Here is a 25493-nt window from a genome sequence, read left to right on the forward strand (position 1 = left end):
CGTTTCTTTGTCTATGATTCATGAACCTACTGACAAATTATGGAATTGCCGCCATTACCTACAATTTCTCTACTCGTATTGCATGTGCCAGTTGCATACACTACTTCACCTAAGTACTCATTTCACACCTTCGTTAGTTAGGTATATAAAAAGAAACGATTTCAAAATTATTTACTTTTATTAACGGAGATCACAGATATATTTAATAATTTACAAGATTATCCGCTTTCCATCAGGCGGACCGTATACCTGTTTGCCACCGACGTGGTATAAAAAAAAATATATTTATCATAAGTACAGTCAGCATCAATAGAAGCGGATGAAACAAAGCAGCAAAGTATCTGACATCATGAATAACTTTTCTAAATAGATCATGGTCAGACATGTACCTACTATAAGTTGAAATATGTTTTCTATGTATAGACGACACACATCTTTTTGTTTATTTAGCGTTTACAGAATGTTAGTTACTTCTGAAGCGTTATTTGATCCGCTAATTTTGATGCTGACTGATGCTAGTTGGAGAATGTAACTTACATAACTATGTCGTCTACGTGGTATGTATTAGAAATAATTACGTGAGTTATTTATTATATATCAATTACATAATATTTATTAATAATATTCTTATTTGTACGTCTTAGGTGGAATAAAGTTATAAAGTCATTAACATGTACAGCATTGAAACTTATAATGTTTCTAAGTATGTACATTACGGTACAAGTGCCGAAGTTTCGACCTGACAAATGAACCACTTCTCGCACTAGTGCGTAACACCATCTGTAATGACAAGTATGTATCATACACCTATATTATTATGGCACATTTGTCTGATGTAGGTACAGTCAGCAGTAGGTGGTGTGGTGTCACATCTTTTCTTTTACAATATATTTATACTAGCTTGCCCGCGGCTTCGCACGCGTTAGAAAGAGACAAAAAGTAGCCTATGCTATCACAGCTGCTGACTGTATGTGCCGCCTTTTCATAGTTGTGAAAACATATACGAACATACCTATTTACTATACTAATAAAATAAGTATTTTATGTAAGTGTAAGTACATATTGTAAAAAGTGAAAGTTTACAGTAATATATATAAGGTTTACGGTCTTTTTATGGACTAAAACAAAGAAACAAATAAGTTTCTGTCATTTTGTAGTAATGTTCACTGATTTATTGTCAATATAATATTAGTACATAGCGAATTTCTAATCTAGCGGAACAATCTACTTTTCTGCAAGTTCTAACGGTTTGGTGGTTACATGACAACTTACACAATACACTGCTTTTCTTTGGCATTTTAAAGTATGTATTTATTTATGTATTTTTAAGGGGGCTTCATCGTTTAAAGATTTTAAGTTTTATTACCTTGTACATCCTTTCGCAGTTGTAGGACAAAACACACAACCCACACAGGTGATGGCTTGCTTCGAGGCTAATGTAATTCTTGGCTAATTTAGGTTAACGGCCTATTACGATATCATATTAACGAATAACCTGCAAAATATAAATTTTGTAAATTGTATTTAATGACTGGCTAATTATTCCACCACAGTCACATTTCGCAGTAAGAATTAATAGGATGGAAGGTTTGATTACAATAGGTATGTCAACATTTTCGATCCGACACTCATTCCTGGAAAAGCATATTTTGGGTTTCCATGCCATAATTAAGGAATCGCTATCGGTTCAAATGTAATGCAATGGAACTCTTAGAACTAATGTTGATTGGACAGGATATTGTTCAAAACTACACTATAGACAGTTAGTGTTTTTCGCTGAAACGTAAAGTTTCGTCAAGCAGTCCTTTGAGGTGTGACGGGTAGGTATAGTGGTTAGAGGTCGAGGCCGGTGACTTGCTTGATCCAGGGGCGCGCGGCGGCCACGCGCGAGAAGACCACGAGCTTGCCGGGGCTGCACTCGCTGGCGTCGTCCTCCACCCACGACGCCACGCCCAGCAAGCGACGGTTCTCCGTGCTCACCAAGCCGCTTCCGCTGTCACCCTGCGAGGGAAAATGACGTATGTTTTTTTTAGATTTTTTAAGGTGGTATACCTATTTGCTCCACGTAGTTTATTAACGCAGTGTACAATTGTGGAGTAGCGGCCTAGGCTTAAAAAAATACTTTAGGTAGAGGTAACTTTAATTAACGACAGACCCTTAAAAGGCGCATTCAGTTTGCCTAGGTTGAAACCTTGCTCTCATTGAAGAGAAAAACGTTCTTCTATGGGTATATTTAACCTCCGTTTAATAAAGGTACCGTAAGGTAGGTACGTAACCTATTCAAGAGAAAACTGTCCAGTTAATCATCTGCATAAATTTAATAACTTAAGTTACTGACAGGATGCAGGATTAGGATTCTAATATCATCCTCATATCATATTATGGTGATATAAACTTACGTTGCAAGCGGAGTCGCGCGACTCTGTGCGTCCTACGGCGCACAACATGTCTTCCTTGCTGTACTGAGGGAGAGTGGAGCACAGCTCGTTGCTCTCGGTCCGCAACTTCATCCCGTGCATGTGCCGCTGCATCACACCCTGGACAATCAATGACATATTTAATAGCAGCTCCACAGGCTTGGTTTGCCACAAAGACCAAACGAATGCCAACACCACCGAATAGGTACAAACGTGAAACACGGCTGTTGTGGAAACTGTGGCAAGCAAGAAAAATTACCCAATATCATGGTAGGTAGATGTCGCTGTCACATCTGAAAACTGTCGTAAAGCATCACCGGCCCCCTCTACAGTCTGTTACTAGTGTTATATATTCAAGAAATCAAAATAAGAATGGTAGCTTGAGAAATTACGATAATTTAAGCGTCTGGTCAAAGTTACGGCCGGCGGAAATGGTCAGGAAATAATGATTATCACTTCCCAACAGTATTTTCCATCACATAAAAATCAGCCTTGAGAATTTAAGGAAAGTTACTGTTTTTTTAAACCTTGTAGCACAAAAATTGCCGTCGGGCTACAAAAAAAGTACTATCGTACAGTATGGCCACTCGCGCTCCCCGCTGAAAGTGCCGCCCACCCGCTCTGAGGTATCGCACGACCGCCTGTCAAAAACGCGACCAGTCGACCTGAGTCGACCTGTCACTGACTCTTACGAGTACAAGCATGGTACGCGTTCACCTACACGACCTTAGACTCTGTGCGTAATAGGAACGCGCCTCTTTCATATATTTTTTGATCGCTATTGTCTGAGGTGTGGTCGCGCCGAACTAATTAGACATTAAACGTCAATACTAAGGGCCGGTTGCATCAAACCGTCTGTCGCCGTTAAAGCGTTCGTTAAATTTTATTGTATGGGAAGTTCCATAGTCGTCTGCTGCGTGACGATGATGTGTCTGTAAAATGTGGTTGATACAACTGGCCCTAAGTCTACATTACTACATTTGTCTTTGAAAAAATTAGGAAGGTCTGGCGGGTCTGGGCTCTTGCTCTAAATTGTGGCAATTTCAAACACTCCTTTCGGTCGTGATTCAATTTAACGCTACTCGTTTAGAACTTTTCCTTTTCCGCACTTATATCCAGAGATGTTAAAAAATAGGTAGTGTAATGTATTTAAATACAAAATGCAAATACTTTTGTTTTTTACCTATTTCAAATAAAAATACAAAATATTGGGTTGGTAAGAAAGTAATGAGCGATCGATTGAATTCCACATAAAATTTTTGAGATAGTTCTAGAATCTTCTATGGTCGAAAGTATATAAAGGGCGAGTCGCACAGTTTCTCGTCAGTCATTCACTAGCTGTCGCCGAGCTAATATAAGGAAGAAAATGGACGAATTAAAAGTGCATGTAAGGCATTGCTTAATATATGAATTTCAGTCTGGCCATTCAGCCGCCGTAGCAGTGCGTAATATATGTCAGCGTGTTGCTCCTGAAGTTGTGTCTGAGGCCACGGCGAAACGATGGTTCCAGCGGTTTCGTAGTGGCGACTTTTCATTATCAGATCAACCTAAGTCTGGTCGACCGGTGAAGATTGATGTAGCCAAATTAAAAACCTTAATTGAAGGAGATCCGAGGCTAACGAGTCGTACTCTTGCTACCGAGTTAGGCTGCTCTCGTGTCACCATAGAAACACATTTACACGAGTTGGGAAAAAACTACAAATACAGTGTTTGGATACCGCACGAACTTAATAGAGATCAACTAAACCGCCGTGCCGATATCTGCATACAACTTCTGTCTTTTCGCCGCACATTCAACTGGTTGGACCATCTTATCACTGGAGATGTAAAATGGGTCTTATATATAAATCACACACGCAAACGTCAGTGGCTAGCTCCAAACGAAAAAGGAATAGAGGCACCAAAAACAGAGCCTCACTCGAAAAAAGTTATGCTGTCCGTTTGGTGGGATATTCATGGTATTATTCACTGGGAACTCCTACCAAGTGGAATGACTGTTACCGCACCAGTATACTGTAATCAGATTGAAAATTTAAACCAAAAAATCTGTCAGAATCGTCCACAGCACGCTAAAGTTTTTTTCTTACACGACAATGCTCGCCCACACATTGCAAAAGTGACTCGGCTAAAGCTATTGGAGCTAGGTTGGAAAGTGATACCTCATCCACCGTACTCTCCAGACTGGGCACCTACGGATTACGCATTGTTCAGATCGCTAAGCAATGCCTTGAATGAAAAAAAGTTCGATAATCAAGCCCATCTACGACAGTACATAGCTGAGTTTTTTGAATCTAAACCTAAGAACTTCTTCGCCGATGCTATTCATTCTTTACCAGAACGATGGAGACAAGTAGTAGATAACGAAGGCCGTTATATTTTTGATAAATGATTAAAATAATAAATTAAATAAAAATTACAATATTGGTTATGATTCGCTCATTACTTTCTTACCAACCCAATAGTTTTACAAAAAGGTATTTGAAATACAAATGCAAAATAGGTATTTTCAAAATACCTTTATTCAAATAAAATACCTACTTTTTTGACATAAGGTAAAACTTTTATTTTAAAGATGTGTTTAAAACACAGAATCACCCAGAAACCTGGCTCTATAAAATTAACACGTTAAAAAGTGAAGCCAAAAATTGACTGTCTCCATGTCTTTTACTTAATATTATAAAAATCGAATGAAATTTGTAATATGTATGAAACATGAAAAAAAAATCCTAAAATAATAATAATATTAATTAAGCATATATTACAGCTGTACTAAATAGAAATACCTACAGTCATTAGGTATACGAATTAATATGGATTTTCCCCGATTTTTCGATGTTCACGGTCAGGGTGCTTTGGGATCTTGCAACAAATGGCTTACTATTTATCGAACCTTATTTATTATAGGAACCACTATGTTGGCAGCACTGAAAATAAGTGTGTTTTTGTAAAAAAATCAATTAAGCGCTTCCGAACGTGTTGTCCCGGTTAGTACATAACTTAAGACAGACAAAGAAAAAATAGAATACGCGCTCGGTACCATCACCATCTACCTTACGTCAAAAAGTGACAAAAAGCATTTTGAAGTGGTAGAAAATACAAAATACTTGTACTAAAAAGTATTTCAAATAAAATACAAAATAGTTTTCGATAAAAGTATTTAAAATACCAAATACAAAATAGGTATTTTGTATTTCTATTTTAAATGCTTTTATTTCAAATAGTTAACATCTCTGCTTATATCTGAATGTACCTAGGTATGGCGAAAGTACTAGTTTTTCGAACACCCATTTGGCGTGTGGAAAAATCCGATGTCAATTGCAAACCTTGGCAAGTACCAAACAAAACAGGCAAACACTTGCTCACTGTTTGCCATGCGTTTGGATGTAAGTAGGTAAGAGACAATATCAAATACAGATACGGTTCAATGGGCAACTCCAAAAACCATTACGGATACAAAAAAAAAATACTTGGCAAATATTACGGGGGCTCTGCTCCGCCGATTAAAATGATTCACACGCAAGCACAAATGACGCCGACCGATCCGGACGCCCGGTTGAGGTCCCTACACCAGTGATGATCGCCAAAATCCACGAAATCGTATTGGATGACCGAGGAGTCAACGTGCGCAAGATAGCTGATAGTATAGGCATTTCAGACGAAAGGGTTTGAAATATCCTACATAATCATTTAGACATATATGAAAAAGCTATCCGCCCATTGGCTGCCGCGATTGCTCACAGTAGACCAAAAGCGCACTAGGGTGACCATGTCAGAGGAATGTTTTAGGCATAATAAAAAGGATTTCTGGCATCGTTTCATAACAGTTTATGAAACCTGGATTCATCATCATACACCAGAAACCAAGGACCAGTGAAAACAATGGATTGCTTCGGGTGAACCGGTGCCGAGGAAGGCCAAAGCAGTTTTTTCGGCCAATAAAGCCTTAATTTGAAGGGTTGGAGAAATCATGTTATATGGAATGAACCGAAAAACGTTGGAACACGTGTGTTGAGTTAGAAGGAGACTACTTAAGCTGAAAAATAAATATATACTTTATCAAAAATAAAATAAATAGTTTAATTTTTACCATACTTTTCACTCTGCCCTCGTATGTTTACCGTATACCTACGTGCAATCTTACGAGTGTGTAGAGATCCATACTAATATTACAAATGGAAAATTATGTGTGTCTGTTTGTTTGTCCGTCTTTCACAGCAAAACGAAACTACGAATAAGGTGATTTTTTAAGTGGAGATAGTTTAAAGGATGGAGAGTGACATAGGCTGGTTAGCAGTTGTGTCATGAGCAGACTGAACCGGCTTGCTGAGGGCGTTTCTATTAGACAGACACGTTTTAGCATGGCATGAAGTTGTTTGGTAGCTCACCCCGTGGTGGGTGGCGCCGTAACCGGCGTAGTCGGCGGCCAGCGACTGTGGCGTCTCCGTCCCGTGGTCGAGCGGCACGGCCGCGATGTTCACGCCGTCCAGCTGCAGCGGCAATTCTAGCTCCGCTAGCATGAAGTCCCAGCGAGCGTGAACCTGCAATAAACCTACTGTTACTATTACCCGGCTGTTAGTGAAGGAGTTTCTTTAAATAAGCATCAAACTTGTTATTAGTGACACCTTTTACTCTTAGGTGTACAACAAAAGGGGCTATTTAGTATTTGGTCTATTTTACATTCTCAAATGCGGGAGAAGGTAGGGCCCGACGGTGAATAGTGGGAGCTGAGGGAGAAATATAGTTTTAACCTCACTAGCTCGGAAAAGATTTTTTTATTCTTTAAAAACAGATAGCAAAATCGCATTTTATCCACAAGAGTGCAAATAATATTTGAAATCCGAACGTGTTATTAGTTACTTCTTTAAATATAATTTCTTGTAAAGGTATGTCCCAGACAGGACAATTTTCTCCCTGTGCTTAATTTGTCTCAACAAATCATGTGATGCGAACGTAAAAATAATTTCATATCGAATTGTATCCGACTAAAAACATAAAACTCAAACAATTTTATAACATGATTTTACCATAAAACACTTGAAATCGTACAATAAATTGTATTTTTGACTCTTCCATTGTACTTATTCAGAACGCACCTTAAGTAACATTGTAATCTCAAAATGCGTAAAACGGGACGCACCCAAATAGATTTTTCTTCTTGATTCTTAATTTGAAACTTTTGTGGTGTCGGTCGGTGCATCGTGGAAATTGTAACAAACGCAAATTGACTTATTTCTGTGCAATTATGTTCCAGTTGTTTTTATTGCGTGTTTCCTCGCTTTAGTGAGGTGAAAAGTTATGTGTTACACACGGGACGCAAAGTTATTTTACCTCCTGTGTATTGCAACACTCTCTATGCTCAGGATTCTAATTTTGAACTACTCGCTTCGTTCAGGATTCTGTTTTCGAACCACTCGCTTCGCTCGTGGTTCAACCATAGAATCCGTTCGCTGGCTCGTAGTTCAACCCTAGAATCCATTCGCTAGTTCGTGTTGCAATTCCACACTCGGTTAAAATACAACTTTGCTCCCTTGTATAACAAATAACTATTCTTCACCATCGCCGGAGTTGCTTCGAACACTTTATCGTTAGTGACGCTTGTATTGCAGCTCCTTCTCGGCCACGCGTAGGCAGCTGCCGTCATCGGGAGTTGGCCATGCCCGCCAGGGAGCGCCTTCAAACTTGTATTAGTGACACCTGCTGCTTGATCCCAATATCGCGCTTGTTGACCCAGTAGGGCCCGACGGTGAACAGCGGGTGCAGGTGCAGCTTTTCACGGCCAGGCGTAGGTCGCTGCCGTCATCGGGAGCAGGCCGTGGCCGCTAGAGAGCGCCTGCAACATCATACCAGTAGTGGCACTTGCCTGCTTGATCCCAAACTCGCGCGTGTTGACCCAGTAGGGCCCGACGGCGAACAGCGGGTGCAGGTGCAGCTTCTTGACGGCCACGCGCACGCCGCTGCCGTCGTCCGAGTTGCCGGTGCCCGCCAGCACGTGGCGCCCCGGCGTGAACAGCGTGCTGCGGCGCAGAAGGGAACTAGATTTAAGTATTAGAGCGTGTTTTTAAAAAATGCACATCTATTCCTTTGCATGCAAATATTTTGTTCATATACTCATAATGTATATAATATAATGTTAATAGGTACTTAGCTTCATTAATTAACATAGGAAACTTGTTAATGCAGTAAAAAGGATGAGATAAATAATTGTATGCATGCATGGATAAATTGATGCACATTTTTAAAGGTTTTAAATATAATTCTGTATAATCTTATGATTATTAGTAATAAAAAAATTAAACTAGTTACAAATTTATGTTTCCATAATTAAGAGATACTACATTCTCTTTTTATGTGTTTGAAATGCTTGTACGGCTCTTCTACTATTGGTAAGCAAGATACTTTATCATTTTCATGGTAATCAACATTATTTCAGTAACATAACAATAAATAAATATATCAAGTAAATTAAAATTAATGTTAAACAACATAGATAGGTATGTATAACTAATATTACATTAGATTAGATTCGCTTCGGTTGTGTTTTGTGAAATTTATTTTCTAAGATTATTTATGGAGTAATCAGAGATGTTAACTATTTGAAATAAAAGCATTTAAAATAGAAATACAAAATACCTATTTTGTATTTGGTATTTTAAATACTTTTATCGAAAACTATTTTGTATTTTATTTGAAATACTTTTTAGTACAAGTATTTTGTATTTTCTACCACTTCAAAATGCTTTTTGTCACTTTTTGACGTAAGGTAGATGGTACCGAGCGCGTATTCTATTTTTTCTTTGTCTGTCTAAGTTATGTACTAACCGGGACAACACGTTCGGAAGCGCTTAATTGTTTTTTTTTTACAAAAACAGTGCTGCCAACATAGTGGTTCCTATAATAAATAAGGTTCGATAAATATTGGGTTGGTAAGAAAGTAATGAGCGATCGATTGAATTCCACATAAAATTTTTGAGAGAGTTCTAGAATCTTTTATGGTCGAAAGTATATAAAGGGCGAGTCGCACAGTTTCTCGTCAGTCATTCACTAGCTGTCGCCGAGCTAATATAAGGAAGAAAATGGACGAATTAAAAGTGCATGTAAGGCATTGCTTACTATATGAATTTCAGTCTGGCCATTCAGCCGCCGAAGCAGTGCGTAATATATGTCAGCGTGTTGCTCCTGAAGTTGTGTTTGAGGCCACGGCGAAACGATGGTTCCAGCGGTTTCGTAGTGGCGACTTTTCATTATCAGATCAACCTAAGTCTGGTCGACCGGTGAAGATTGATGTAGCCAAATTAAAAACCTTAATTGAAGGAGATCCGAGGCTAACGAGTCGTACTCTTGCTACCGAGTTAGGCTGCTCTCATGTCACCATAGAAACACATTTACACGAGTTGGGAAAAAACTACAAATACAGTGTTTGGATACCGCACGAACTTGATAGAGATCAACTAAACCGCCGTGCCGATATCTGCATACAACTTCTGTCTTTTCGCCGCACATTCAACTGGTTGGACCATCTTATCACTGGAGATGAAAAATGGGTCTTATATATAAATCACACATGCAAACGTCAGTGGCTAGCTCCAAACGAAAAAGGAATAGAGGCACCAAAAACAGAGCCTCACCCGAAAAAAGTTATGCTGTCCGTTTGGTGGGATATTCATGGTATTATTCACTGGGAACTCCTACCAAGTGGAATGACTGTTACCGCATCAGTATACTGTAATCAGCTTGAAAATTTAAACCAAAAAATCTGTCAGTATCGTCCACAGCATGCTAAAGTATTTTTCTTACACGACAATGCTCGCCCACACATTGCAAAAGTGACTCGGCTAAAGCTATTGGAGCTAGGTTGGAAAGTGATACCTCATCCACCGTACTCTCCAGACTTGGCACCTACGGATTACGCATTGTTCAGATCGCTAAGCAATGCCTTGAATGAAAAAAAGTTCGACGATCAAGCCCATCTACGACAGTATATAGCTGAGTTTTTTGAATCTAAACCTAAGAACTTCTTCGCCGATGCTATTCATTCTTTACCAGAACGATGGAGACAAGTAGTAGATAACGAAGGCCGTTATATTTTTGATATATGATTAAAATAATAAGTTAAATAAAAATTACAATATTAGTTATGATTCGCTCATTACTTTCTTACCAACCCAATAGTAAGCGATTTGTTGCAAGATCCCAAAGCACCCTGACCGTGAACATCGAAAAATCGGGGAAAATCCATATTGATTCGTATACCTAATGACTGTAGGCATTTCTATTTAGTACAGCTGTAATATATGCTTAATTAATATTACTATTATTTTAGTTTTTTTTTTCATGTTTCATACATATTGCAATATAACTCTTTCATTCGATTTTTATAATATTAAAGTAAAAGACATGGAGACAGTCAATTTTTGGCTTCACTTTTTAACGTGTTAATTTTATAGAGCCAGGATTCTGGGCTCTCTGGTGATTCTGTGTTTTAAACACATCTTTAAAATAAAAGTTTTACCTTATGTCAAAATAGTACATTACGATACAAGTGCGTAAAAAAGGAAGTTCGAAACGAGTGGCGATAAATTAAAACACGACCGAAGGGAGTGTTTTAAATCGACACGAGTTACGAATTTCCTTTTCGCACGTGTATCGTACGACGTTTTTCAGTACAGATGAGCCTCCGAAGTTTCGACCTGGCATATAATGAACCACTTCTCGCACTAGTGCGTAAAAAAAACTCCATCTGTACTGAAAAAGTATTTTATTTGAATAAAGGTATTTTGAAAATACCTATTTTGTATTTCAAATACTTTTTTGTAAAACTATTTTGTATTTTTATTTGAAATAGGTAAAAAACAAAAGTATTTGCATTTTTATATACATTGCACTAAGTACCTATTTTTTAACATCTCTGGGAGTAATTACAAGCCTAAAAGGGAAATACCCAATAACGTTATAATTAGGTAAGTACACTAATTATGTTCATTATTAACGACATAAATAGTGTTAATATTGCTAATGATTGGCCGTTAAAGTGCCAACGACTGGCGCGATCAATGATGGTGATTGAAATTTTCCACGTAACGTTGCCTTGCCTCTGATCACCTTGTAATTATATCACTTATTATGCTGGTATGAGTCAGTACTCGTACCTTAGTAGGTAACGTAGGATGCAACTCTGAATCGGTAAAAAAACGTAACCTGCGTGACGTTTGCAATTACAAAGTGCGGCAATGTCATCATTAATTTCACAGTAATGTCTAATAGTTAAACTAAGACCGATTAGATATCTCACAATATTTATTATGTTTTGTAGGTATTAAGCACTGCGATTTACCTATCTATTAACCTACAAAATAAATGAAGAGGCCATTGTGCTTTAACAGCCCGGTGACCCAAACCTGACAATAATAATAACGTAGGTACGTAGAATTTGTAATAGAGTGAATCTAGACCGCGCTTCGGTACACATTTAAGAATTACCCAAAATCAGCTGACCGGATATTAAAATTGAATCAGTGGAAGAGTGGAACTATTCTAAACCAAAATAGCTATACTTAATACCCATCCCCAACGTCACAGGTAACCCATTGATAAACCAAGTAATGAATAAAAAAAAACCGGCCAAGAGCGTGTCGGGCCACGCTCAGTGTAGGGTTCCGTAGTTTTCCGTATTTTTCTCAAAAACTACTGAACCTATCAAGTTCAAAACAATTTTCCTAGAAAGTATTTATAAAGTTCTACTGTTATGATTTTTTTCATATTTTTTAAACATATGGTTCAAAAGTTAGGGGGGGGACGCACTTTTTTTTCCTTTAGGAGCGATTATTTCCGAAAATATTAATATTATCAAAAAACGATCTTAGTAAACCCTTATTCATTTTTTAATACCTATCCAACAATATATAACACGTTGGGGTTGGAATGAAAAAAAAATATCAGCCCCCACTTTACATGTAGGGGGGTACCCTAATAAAACATTTTTTTTTTCATTTTTTATTTTTGCACTTTGTTGGCGTGATTGATATACATATTGGTACCAAATTTCAGCTTTCTAGTGCTAACAGTTACTGAGATTATCCGCGGACGGACGGACGGACGGACGGACGGACAGACAGACATGGCGAAACTATAAGGGTTCCTAGTTGACTACGGAACCCTAAAAAGTATGTTAAATACACGATCTAAGACTGTGTGCTAGGAATGCGCCTCTTTCAAATATTTGATCCCCAGTGTCCGAGGTGTGCTAAGAAGCAAAGAAGATCGAGTATTATAGAGTTAGAATCAAAGTAAAATGTGTAATCACAGTGCATAGACTGCCATCTCTCGACGTAGGCTTAAGACTTTTGAACCTCAGTTTTGACAATTTGGCCCATATTCTTAGCTTAATATGTTTTAAAATTTCAAATATTAATATTAGCGTCATCTAGCTGAGCCCTTCTTCTGTGTGGTACTGAGGTAAGTAAGTTTTATTCTTAGACTTTATCTGTCTATACGGAGTTATATATGTCTTTGACTAGAAGTACTCTAATGAGTATTATTGTATTTAGCGCCGTCTCTCGGCAAAATTTACTGAGTAATTTACGCGACTGAGACTTGTGCGAACCTTTAGGCATGGAAAGTCACATGAAAAGTTGTCGAAACTAATAATAGATGGCGCTGCATTTGAATTTCTTGACTGATAACTCTAATACTAAATTGAATATACTCTAAGGTAGAGCAGAGTCTAACTGGGGAATTACCTCCGCTTTACAAAAGACCGCAGTCAAGTAGCACTAGACTTTACTCATTGTTGTGTTCCTGCCGGTGAGTAAGGCAGCCAGAGCTCAACGAGGGTGCGGCATACTGACGACTGGAGGACCTACGGAAGTAATTAGGACAATAGATCCTTCCTCCTTCCTCCTTCCTTCCTTCCTTCCTTCCTTCCTTCCTCCTCCTTCCTTAGGTCCTTTGAGTCGTCAGCACCCAGGCCCCTTCTAAGTACAGGTTTGTACAAGTTTCTAATGAGTCGAGTCGGCAACGCACATGTGCCACTCCTTGAGTGGCAGGCGTCCATATGTAACAGTGACCGCTTTCCATCAGGCGGACCGTATGCATGTTTGCCACCTACGTGGTACAAAAAAAAACTCTCGACGAATTCACCTTAAACATTAAAAACTAAATCAAAATCGATTGATTCGTTCGGGAGTATGATGCCAGACAGACATGTCAAGCGTCAAACCTATTATTATTATAACACTCCGTCGTTTTTGCGTTGGTAGTTAAAAACATGAAACCTCCTTCAAAACTATAATAAAACACAACTTTCTATGAAAATCGGTCAAGTGCGAGTCGGATTTCGACATTTCCATACAAAAAGGTCATGAGCGCCTGACGACATGTGATAGCAATGTACACTAGATTTGTACTTTCAAAAATTTGAGTACATTTTGGAAACTATAAGAGATAGAGCAAATAGACTTCAGATTTTGGTTGTCGGTGGCACAATATATACACCATTTTTTGGACCTATTAGGGCAATATTATGGTCAGTGCAGTTCTAAACAGTCTTAAGCGCCTCATTTTTAGTAGGAACTTAAGTCATTTTGGCAAATGATTAAAGTTTTTAACAATTTCTAAACAGAAATGAATTTTTTTCTATCTGTCCATGGCGCTCACAAAATTTCAAAACATTTAGTAAGTACTTGCAGCGGCAGTGAGTGAAAATCTCAATTTGAGTTTTTTTCTCTTAAGTCCGACTTACGCTTGACTGTAGATTTCTAATAGGTTTTCCTGTAATTTACAGGTAGTGGGCTATCTCGTGTATTTTTTTGAAAATTTTACGCTAAGTAGTTTCGGAGATAAGGGGGGGGGGATGGTCATTTTTTGCTTATTTTCTTAAATTACTTCTAAATTACCAAAATAAAAACTATAAAAAAAATATATTTGAGATGCTTATAAAATGCTCTTTCATTTGATATGTAACACAATATAGTTCTAATAACTTTGATTTTTAATTTTTAAATTTTACCCCCCAAAAGTGCCCCCTATGATTAAATTTCGTTTAATTTCATTTAATTATATTACATGTCCGTCTTTGGGCCACAGGTTTACATATGTGTGCCAAATTTCAAGTAAATCGGTCTAGTAGTTTCGGAGAAATCGGCTGTGACAGAGGGACAGACAGACACGCGAGTGATCCTATAAGGGTTCCGTTTTTCCTCTTTGAGGTACGGAACCCTAAAAATAAAGGATGGAAATGCAAGATTTGTATTAAGTAGGCAACGGATCCAATCATGGACAGTTTAAATAAAATTTTGCCTATTTTTGATATTTCACTGATACATGTAAACAACAGTTCAGCAGTAGGTATTGGATCCCCCATTATGGACAGTGAAATAAGTTTAAAATTTTACTTTTAATGCCAACTGATACTCAATGAGTCAATTTTATATACCCCAAATAAAATTAGTTTGGGTTATTTTAACATAAGACTATTTTCTTGTAAATTTTGGTTTCGTGAATTGTTCCTTGTCCATCATAGGAGGTACGCAGTTTTCCGGTTCCAGTTATTTACACTCGCAAAATAACACTATTTCTTTATATTTTTGGAGCAACAAACTAGTATGTTTTATGTTACCTTATCTCATGGTTAATGCAGTTAGTAAAACTTATTCAAGTTTACACGGAGTATTATCTTTTTATTATTTTATACATGAACTCAACTCTCTTAGCAACATTACTAAGAATTCGTCCTGATATTTTTTTCAGTAAACTGATGACTTTTATCTTGCCGCCAAATCCTTCAGAAATAACCGAATTAAACGAAACTTCAAAATAAAGCAGCTCTATGACCCTTGTTTATGGTACAATGCCGTCAGTTTTTAGAGACTAATTTTAGATACTTATTTTTAAGGATTTGTGTTGTCCATAATGGCATCACCGTCCATTATAGGGTACTAGCAATTGCCCGCGGCTTCACTCGCGTTAGAAAGAGACAAAAGCCTATGTCACTTTCTATCCCTTCAACTATCTCCACTTAAAAAATCATGTGAATTAGTCGCTCCGTTTTGCCGTGAAAGACGGACAAACAAACAGACACACACACTTTCCCATTTATAATATTAGTATGGATTTTACATTAGTCGTTCCTTATTTTTCATTTAATAACTTTTCTTTTGCAAAAGTCAAATGAAAGAGTCGTAGAATGTATAAGAGGTAGATACAGTTGGTTCTCTTACATTTCACAAATTTTATTTTTCGCATAGACTAACCAAATTCCCGGAGTATGCTTATGGTTCTTATGAGTACATAACATAAGTGATTGACTGTGTACAAAAGCGCTGACTTAACATAGGCACTATTTCGATCGCTGGCGGGGTATCGGAGGCCTACAACCGAGTGCAAGAAACCCTGCACAAAAAGCGAGCGTCGGAACACCCCAGGGGTTTAAGTCCGTGGGAGTCGGACATACCCACTGGCTCTCCTGGGCACTGGAGTGTTCAAAAAAAATCCAGCAGATTACCTACACGTAAATAAGTACTGGGTTGATATCTGAAATGTCATTGCTAGAGTACCCTTGACGCTTGGCGGCAACATTGACCCTGCTCGACCTATTTATCTGCACGTGGCTTGCCTGTTCGTCCTCATAATAGTCCCCTTTTCCCCTCACTAGCTCGGAAACACGTGTTTTGTCCTTTAATACCAGCGGGTAAAAACGCATTTTATCCACTAGTGGGTAAAGTAATTTGACCTTGAATAAAGTCAAATTAACTGCTTTAAAATTGATAAAATTAGGTGAATCTAGTAATAAAGATGATTTACCACCTGTGGAACTACTTGGAAGCAGTGATAAACGCATTTTTTGCGTTGTAGTTTCCTCGCTATAGTGAGGGGAAAAGTTTTGTGTTACACTCGGGTGCAAATGTATTTTACTTCTCGTGTGTTAAAAAACTCGCAAGTTCAGGATTCTATTCTCGAACCACTCGCTTCGCTCGTGGTTCAACTATAGAATCCTTTCACTTGCTCGTTTTTCAATTCCACACTCGGCGTTAAAATACAACTTTGCCCCCTTGTATAACAAATAACTATTATCTCTTATTTATGTACTTAAGTTATTTAACTTGATGATGATTTGGGCTATATTGGATTTTGCCTTGTTGACAAGAATACGAGTCAAGATTTAGACTAACTAGCTTGGTAATTACCTATTAAGAATGACCGATACTAGGTAAAGTAGGTAGACTTAACGATTATAAGCTACTCGTCTGTCTCAGGGCGCCATGTCGCTCTATTTTAATGAAATGTAACAACTCTACGTGTACCATGGTTCGCAATAAAGATAAAGATACATAAACTAGAGTTGTAGAGCTGTTTTATTTTGAAGTTTCAATTAATTCGGTTATTTCTGAAGGATTTAGCGACAAGATAAAATTCATCAGTTTACTGAAAAAAATATCAAGACGAATTCTTAGTAATGTTGCTAAGAGAGTTGAGTTCATGTAAAAAATAATAAAAAAATAATACTCGGTGTAAACTTGAATGCGTTTTACTTACTGCATTAGGTATGAGATAAGGTATAAAACATACTAGTTTGTTGCTCCAAAGATATAAAGAAATGGCGTTATTTTGCGACTGTCCATTACTGGAACCGAAAAACTGCCTACCTCCTATGATGGACAAGGAACAATTTACAAAACCAAAATTTACAAGAAACAATCCTATGTTAAAATAACTCAAACTAATTGCATTTATGGTATATAATATTGACTCATTGAGTATCAGTTGGCTTTAAAAGTAAAATTTTAAACTTATTTCACTGTCCATAATGGGGGGATCCATTACTGGAGAACCTTATTCTATAACGCGGTTATCACTGTACAAGTGACGTCCCCACTGTAGTAGGTAGTTCGTTTCGTTTTATTCTTAAGATGTATTTTAGGTCGGTAGCGTGATGCAATTTGTTTTTAATTTTTCATAATCTTGTAGGTATGTATATTTCAATGAGGATACATCTCGCAGTAATTGTAGCTAATAAGTCTGAGCATTCAAATTAAATAGGTGTTCTCACGCATGTGTGCTACGCATTCGTTTTTACATTGTTAAGACTTCTGAACTTTGCAACTAATTAAACATCGTTTTAGAAACAGAAGGGTTATAGCCGTGTTTGGAAATAATTAGGTAAGTAGGTAGAGTCTGTTCAGAAAGTGAAAAGTCGTGAAATGTATGGAGTCCAATACATTCCACGACTCTTCACTTTTCGAACAGACTCTACTCTAACTTTCAAGATAAGGCTAATACTGGCCAGCACACTGGTGAGTAAAAAAGCTCAGGCATTGACGGTCGCGGGGTCGGCTCATTTTTAAATGTCAAGCGATCGACTCCGCCACTCGAAAATCTGTGAATAATTTTATTTAGTTATGTTGTATTTATTGCGCACGAGTTTTAGGATTGACACGTCGAGAATGTCGAGATTACCTACTTCCAATAAGTGCAACTTTTGTATAAGTATTAGGAATTAGGGTATTAAAACTAGTAGTGTTAGCTTCTTTTTAACATTATTAATACTTATAGGTTTTAAATGAGGTACCTGGTAAGTAGTGGAGATCGATTAAAAGAAATACACGAAATGGGCGATCGAAATTTAAAAAATCAGCCAGTGTGTTGCAAATAATCAAACATGTTACAAAGCATGAATATCAAGTGGCATAATGAAACCTTATTATTATTAGTTACAGCTCGCTAGTGAGTACCCGGCTTAATAGGCTGGTACTAAAGGTTAGTAGATACTTAGATAGACGTCTAGGATGCCTCGGCAGTCGGGCATAAAGTGTAGTTACCAGTGGCCGGCAGTGAGGACCCATTTGGGGTGGATGACGGAGCCCCCGCAGGCGCCGCCGAACAGCACCGCGTGCGGGTACTGCTGGTGCAGCGGCGCCGGGGACCCGACGGCCACCTCATTGGTTAATGCTGGAAACAAAAACATGATCGATCATATAACTGTAGCTCAAAGGTGAATGTTTTAACAAAACTACCTATACGTTAAACTATGCAGAAGATAATCAGAATCATGTACCTTTACTACTGAACCTGAAAAAATATCCACCACACACTCACATTCAGCAAAAAGGAATTGATATTTTGTGTAGACGCATAACATTATGTCGTTTGTTGAATTACCTCTAACTACTTACACGAAAGCTGTTTATAGAATTTCACGGTTTCCATTTAGCTGATGAGTGCAAGTTAAGCTTTCTAGAAAACGAAAAAGATAGAAACCTGATGCATATTGTCGTAATATCTCAACCAGGAACATGGTCAAATTCATGTGAATCATACTGAGAGAATCATAATTAAGGTTTTCCGAAATTTAAGGTTCGGAAACGTCTGCTAGAGAAAAAAAAAACAGACAATTGTTGCTTTTGTGTGTCTGCATCTCTGCATGATCTCGATTTTGCCACTGATGGAATATAGAAGAATGAATTGTGTTAAGCTAAAGGAGTAATGGAAGTTGCGAGTTTAATCAATTTAATCATAAGTACTTAAACCTGCAGCATTAATTGGTCTTCTCAATTAACTGGTTGATTGCAACAGAAAATGAAATAAGAATTTTATTTTTATACGTAGGTATATATCATGTCATGTGCCTTAATAAATAGCTACATGCAACATCTAATACAGTATGTAGATACTTGTATCTCTTTTATGTAGGGTATGCAAACCGGTTAACCGGTTAACCGGGACTTATTGGTCTCGGTTAAAAACCGGTTTTCATAGTCACTAACTGGTTAATAACCGAAACTATATTTCTTTCCCAAAATGCCCAAACTAGGCATAAAATATAGTCAAAAGTACGTGGTTCATCAATATTTTGCTATCACAAACATTTTTTTATTACTTTTAACTGTCAAAATTACGATCCTGTACTAAGTTTCGTTAGGAACTCATAGTATAAAGCATGATTTTATAATCAAACTGTCTTCACTTCAGTGTAAAAAGAAGTCCTTTAGTCCACTCAAATTATTATTTATTAGGCCGTCAAAAGTTTTATTTCTATTTTAATTTGACATACTAACATATATTTGATTAATATGGTGGTTTGAAACTTTGAACAAAACCTAGTCACTTTTATCTTATTTTACCCCACCCTGCCTTCATTCTCCGCGTTAAAAGACGGGAGGTATAAACACTTGTCAAATCTACTGTTTTGACATAGACTATGGGATGCGGGATAACTGCGTTGTGTCCAGTGTTAATCGTTGGCGTATTTTTTAAGTTTATTAAGAGAAATGATTTGACATAAGTAGGTATCAAATTATTTCTATTTATTTTTGTCCTAGAAATAAATGTCTCAGCAAAGATAATTTTATTGTTTGTGAGCTATAAATAAACAATCACTAATTATTTACTTGTTTTATGGGATGATTTACTCTAATGTTAACTTGCATTTCTTTTTATATATATTATGCGAATGCGATATGCGTTGCGTATCCTAAATTCAATTATATCAAATAATCGTATCCTATCCTATTGGGACCGTGCGCGACGACAACGCCACGTGACAGGTGACCATTATGGACAATATTGTAACCGCTGTCAAGCGAGAAGTAAGTAAACATTGTGAAAAATTAATGAAATCTTGTGTTATTTTACTATATTAGACAATTTCGGGCGATGGTGGTTACAACGTTATCTCCAATAACATTAAAATTGTTGTTTTCAGTGAGAAATTAACAAACTGGTGACTAAAACGGGGTTTCGTGCCTTCGCTCACGAAATCATTTTCCAACCTGAGACGATGAATAAAGGCAAGAAATTGGTGCTAGCTGGGCATTTTCTACAGATTGAACACATTATTCCACCATTTGTACCTACCTATGTGCAATAAAATATAAATAAATCATTGGCTTTTGAAATCGTTGATCAGTTCACTCACTGCTATGCTGTCATTTTCATAGGCTAACTAAAGGTATTATAAATATCACTTACAGGGTACAGGGTTTATTGTAAAATAAAAGCAAACTAGCTATAATAACTTTTAATTATAATATACATTACAAAAACTTGTTTCATTTACTTGAAAATATTGGAGGTTTACCAGATATCACATCAAATATGTAATCATCAATGCGATGAAATAAGTTCTCAGGAATTTTATTTAAAATGTGATAAGCCTTCAGTGGATGGACTGCTTCTGCTTCTATTGTCCTTCGTCTCATTGAAACCTCGATATTTACGCATTTTCGTCAATCCGTTTCGATTTGTACACAGGAGCACATTATGAGGAAACAAATAAAATTATTTTGGAACATAACTGGGATTGGCTTCCACGTCGGCTTTTCTACCTCCAATAAAATTTGCACTATAAATTCACCGTAAATTCAATTCAATACTTGTATCAAATGATTACGCACTAAACTTCAGAGGTTGGACGACACTTTTCTTCTTACGGCAACTATTCACTTAAACGGTGGTTTCGTTTCCACCACGGTCTTGGAAATAGCTAGAATTTAGTCGCTATTTTTCTTGGAGCTATTACAATTCGCCATAACAAATTTTACTAGGCCCGTATTAAATTTATCTCAAAAACGATATGAAAATGTTTACTGCAATATGGATTTGACAGCGTAAGTCAGCGACTAAGATGTCAATTTTGGCCGTAGTGAGCGCTGTGATCGTTTTAGCTACCCCCTCCACCCGCTTTGCACCCTGCCAATATTATTCAAATGAAGTTTTTGCTGTCAAAACTGGTGTTTCTGCTGTCAAATCAGCATTATATTTATCATCTATAGTGTTTATTGCCTTTCTTATGTTAATTGTTGATTAATAAAAAATAAGGAATAATTCTTAGATCATTACCTTTTTTTTTTCATAAAAATGAACATTCAAGTAAGTAATAGAAACTACTCCAAATGCAGGGTGTTGTGCAATAGCCTCCCAGCAATATCAGAATTGTTGAAGGAAACGAGTAAAATTATCGTCTCGTATGGTAATTTACTAAAACGACCATGAAACCGGTTTTTAACCGGTTAACCGCTTTTGAGTGTTTCGGTTCGGTTATTAACCGGTTTTTGCATACCCTACTTTTATGTGATTTAGTCGCGTGAGTTTTTGATGGTTACGTTCCCATGGTAGGTTTTTTAGTAGGTAATTATTATTTAGATATTTAGATAACTGAATAAATAACAAATAGTTAGAAACGGTTCTGGTTATGACTATGTTTATTATGTAGGATATACATTCTACATAAAATTTAAAGGGAATCAAAAAATAATAGCGTATTACGTTTGTAAAATAAAGATGCCGTTTTATTTGTAATCGGCGAATTTTTACAATTTGACAGAGTCCGGATTCAAAACGTTATAAAAACCCACAGTCCCACACTAAGCAAAAACACCATCCAAATACAGACATATAATTTACTACATTTTAGCCACAATTCAAAATCGTGTCAAAAATGATTCAATAGAAAGGATTGTACTAATAATGTAAAGTCAGCAAGTATAAATACATTCCATATAAAGACAGCAGCACACAACACAACCCAAACGTAAAACTCCCTCCTACTCCATTTACAAATCTTACCACTCAAAATGCAAACATTCTTATCCAGTCTTGAGAATAGTTCGTGAAATTCTGAAAATGAAAATATTTGTCTTTGAATGTAACTATTTCCGTTTCCGCTATTTATAAATAATTAAGGGCTATAAGTACATAGATTCGACAACGTATAATCTAAAAGGACATCATAAAAATGCCCAAGAATTTTTTTTGTTTAGTACTCGCATTAGCACGCGTGTAAAACGCTGAACTGACGGCTGACGTCATGGACGGTCATGTAAAAAAGATTCATTAAATAAAACAAAATGTATCGGTGTCAATTTAGTGTATCGTGTACCATAATAATAAATAATAATATGGTGTACCCCTTACATTTCATTAAAGTGTCGAAAGGGCCTCTACGCGTTGGCTTCGGCCTCGCGCACGCCTCCCGAAGGTCCGGAATACCTTTGTTCCGTGATGGGAAAGACATACAAATAATAATAATATACTACTCTTTGCATTCATCCTATGTGGGAAATTATTAGGTAGGACATTGGCGTATCTAATAAATTAATAATTGCATTTATAACGTGCTATGGCCTTCCTGGGATCTGGCATAAATATGTATTAATATAAAAATAATTAATTCGTATAATAAAGCAAAAATTATAGTTGTTCGAATGGCAGTTAATTGCCGGTGTAGGTAGCAGTGGCGACATTAGGTGACTTGGTTTAGTCTTATCGGAACAAAACAACGGTTTTCCCCATGGCCTTCGAACAGGTGTATACCTACTATGTACCTGCCTTCTTTGTTTCCGCATATAATGCTCCTGGCTGTCGCCTAGCCTAAGCTATTTCTCTCATTTTCACGGTTTATTTTGTTTATGTTTGATTATCAGCTCTAGAGAAAGATAGCCCCGCCCCCACGACGTTTTTCAGTACAGATGGCCCTGACCCTGACTCTTGTATTAAAAACCGGCCAAGAGCGTGTCGGGCCACGCTCAGTGTAGGGTTCCGTAATTTTCCGTATTTTTCTCAAAAACTACTAAACCTATCAAGTTCAAAATAATTTTTCTAGAAAGTCTTTATAAAGTTCTACTTTTGTGATTTTTTTCATATTTTTTAAACTTATGGTTCAAAAGTTAGAGGGGGGGGACGCACTTATTTTTCCTTTAGGAGCGATTATTTCCGAAAATATTAATATTATCAAAAAACGATCTTAGTAAACCCTTATTCATTTTTAAATACCTATCCAACAATATATCACACGTTGGGGTTGGAATGAAAAAAAATGTCAGCCTCCACTTTACATGTAGAGGGGGTACCCTAATAAAACATTATTTTCCATTTTTTATTTTTGCACTTTGTTGGCGTGATTGATATACATATTGGTACCAAATTTCAGCTTTCTAGTGCTAACGTTACTGAGATTATCCGCGGACGGACGGACGGACGGACAGACAGACATGGCGAAACTATAAGGGTTCCTAGTTGACTACGGAACCCTAAAAACGTCGTACGAAAAGAAAGTTCGTAACTCGTATCGATTTAAAACACTCCTTTCGGTCGTGTTTTAATTTATCGCCACTCGTTTCGAACTTCCTTTTATTCGCACTTGTATCGTAATGTACTATTATAAGTAGAGATGGGCTGAATACGGACTTTGCCGAATACGAATATTCGGCCGAACATTCGGTTCAGCTGTTACCGAACCGAACATTCGGCCAGGCATTTACTTTTTCACAAAATTATTATATTTATATTTTAACGCATTTATTACTCTCTTTAACTATCAAAGGGACCTTAGAATGCTGAAATAGAATGTCATTATCCGATGAACTACGAAACAACTTACGCTATTTGTTTACTTGTTTATTCGGTAAATATTCGGCAATGTAAGTAACCGAACTATTCGGCCGAATACGAACATTGAGAAACTTGCCGAATACCGAATATTTACGGAATATTCGGCCCATCTCTAGTTATAAGTATATGTATACTTAATTATATCTTGATTGTTCTTAAGTATGAGTGCGTGATTAGGTACGGATATTTACCTACGAAATCATGACGGTGTAATATTATTTCATGTAGGTAGATTTTGTTTTGTTGTTTATTATTTCCATATTAGTTAGAAATTCAGATATTTAGGATATAATTATGAAACCAACATTACCTACAATTCTAATTCTAAGCCTAATTCTCAACTAATTGCTTGACATTATTTACGTCTACTGGAGTGGAGAATTCTTCTGAGTTACGTTAGTTATTAATTAATAATCTGTGGTATAACGAAAGTTTGAATATGATACTAATTTCGATATTCCCAAGAGAAAAGTGGACAAGGTCCGTACTTATCCACGATCTGTGGTGTCAATGTACCACGTAATTATAATTTTGTTTGTGTTGTTTACTTCGTTTACGTTACGAAGATACCAGCAAACTTATAGTATGAATTTTTTGAAACGAACGTTTCTAAACAAAGGTATTGATGTGAGCGGGAGCTGTATTTGCAGCGCTAAGACAACAAGAAGCGACTGTATCCTATATTGTAAGGTTCAAATCTGTACCAGCAAATTTGCAGATAGATTATTTTGGAAATGAAGCGATAGACCACACCGCTATAGGTGCGAAAATACAACCTAAAAATCAGCCGTTAATAAGTTATGATGTGCTGGTTGCAGGTATAACATATACCTACCTATAATCATAAAGTGGGTAATGCGTTAGTTGACCAAGATTGTTTTCTTCCAGTTATTTATCAGTTTATTATCTTTGGCGATAAATGGGTTGTCATAACATTATTACTGATAACAATGACTTCGTTTGCACTTATCAAACTTATTTATATACTTTATTATTTTTTCTTGCGCATTATACCATTAAGGGTGAAAATAAGAAAAAAATAAACCTTACCTTACTACACGCCACAATTACCTTCATATTTGTTGACTCACTCAGATGAAACACACTTTAGGCACAAATTAATAATATTCTCTTAATATACTCTTTAGGGACGGTAGGTGTTCTTATGTGTTATGTGAGATGTAATATTTATGATTTCAAAAGAAAAATTGTAACTGCTCTGTGTCTTTGCTCAATCCTTGACATGTTATTCTAATTTGTTTTCACTTTGCATACCAACTCGACTGCTTCTGTTATGATACAACCTTCATCACAATGCGGTTATTTTGAACGGTAAGTGGTCGTGTTTTTGCACTTGACTGGGTAATGGGACACTGCGAGTGGTGGGTACTGGGCACGGGTAGGGGCGATGATACTCACTGTTTCCTGCCCGGGAGGAGAGCGCGGGCTGCGCGTGCGCGTCGGGGCGCGCGCGCGCAGGCGCGGCGGCGGCGGCGAGCGCCAGCAAGCACGCGAGACGGAGCATGGCGGCGGTTTCCCGGCGCGCGGTCGCAAACACATGTTTTATAGCCGGTGCGTCACTCATGCCGGCAACTACGCCGTCATCAGAAACGCCTACGCCTAGGTTAGGGCCACTACACTAGTTTCCTGATCAAGCATCGCCATCTACTCAACTAGGGCTGCTGTTCGATGCAA

At 37.2% G+C, this 25493-nt stretch overlaps 1 protein-coding gene across 4 annotated transcripts; it reads right to left on the reverse strand.

Annotated features, from left to right (window-relative positions):
- Positions 1 to 1140: 1140 nt before the first annotated feature.
- LOC125242350 (scolexin B-like) lies at positions 1141 to 25398 on the reverse strand. Of its 4 annotated transcripts, none has more exons than XM_048151124.1 (7): positions 25218 to 25398; positions 21975 to 22025; positions 18230 to 18359; positions 8278 to 8431; positions 6803 to 6955; positions 2400 to 2537; positions 1141 to 2001 (listed from the first exon to the last, which is right to left on the reverse strand). In XM_048151124.1, exons 1-7 carry the CDS (start codon positions 25381 to 25383, stop codon positions 1834 to 1836), a joined length of 960 nt encoding a protein of 319 aa, XP_048007081.1. In that variant the 5' UTR covers positions 25384 to 25398; the 3' UTR covers positions 1141 to 1833. The 4 variants fall into 4 exon arrangements, with proteins under 4 accessions (XP_048007081.1, XP_048007080.1, XP_048007082.1 ...); XM_048151123.1 differs by having other exon boundaries at positions 8278 to 8449; XM_048151125.1 differs by lacking the exon at positions 21975 to 22025 and having other exon boundaries at positions 8278 to 8449.
- Between the last annotated feature and the right edge of the window lie 95 nt (positions 25399 to 25493).

This window comes from Leguminivora glycinivorella, chromosome 2 (assembly GCF_023078275.1).
Source record: "Leguminivora glycinivorella isolate SPB_JAAS2020 chromosome 2, LegGlyc_1.1, whole genome shotgun sequence".
Classification (NCBI taxonomy): Eukaryota; Metazoa; Arthropoda; class Insecta; order Lepidoptera; family Tortricidae; genus Leguminivora; species Leguminivora glycinivorella.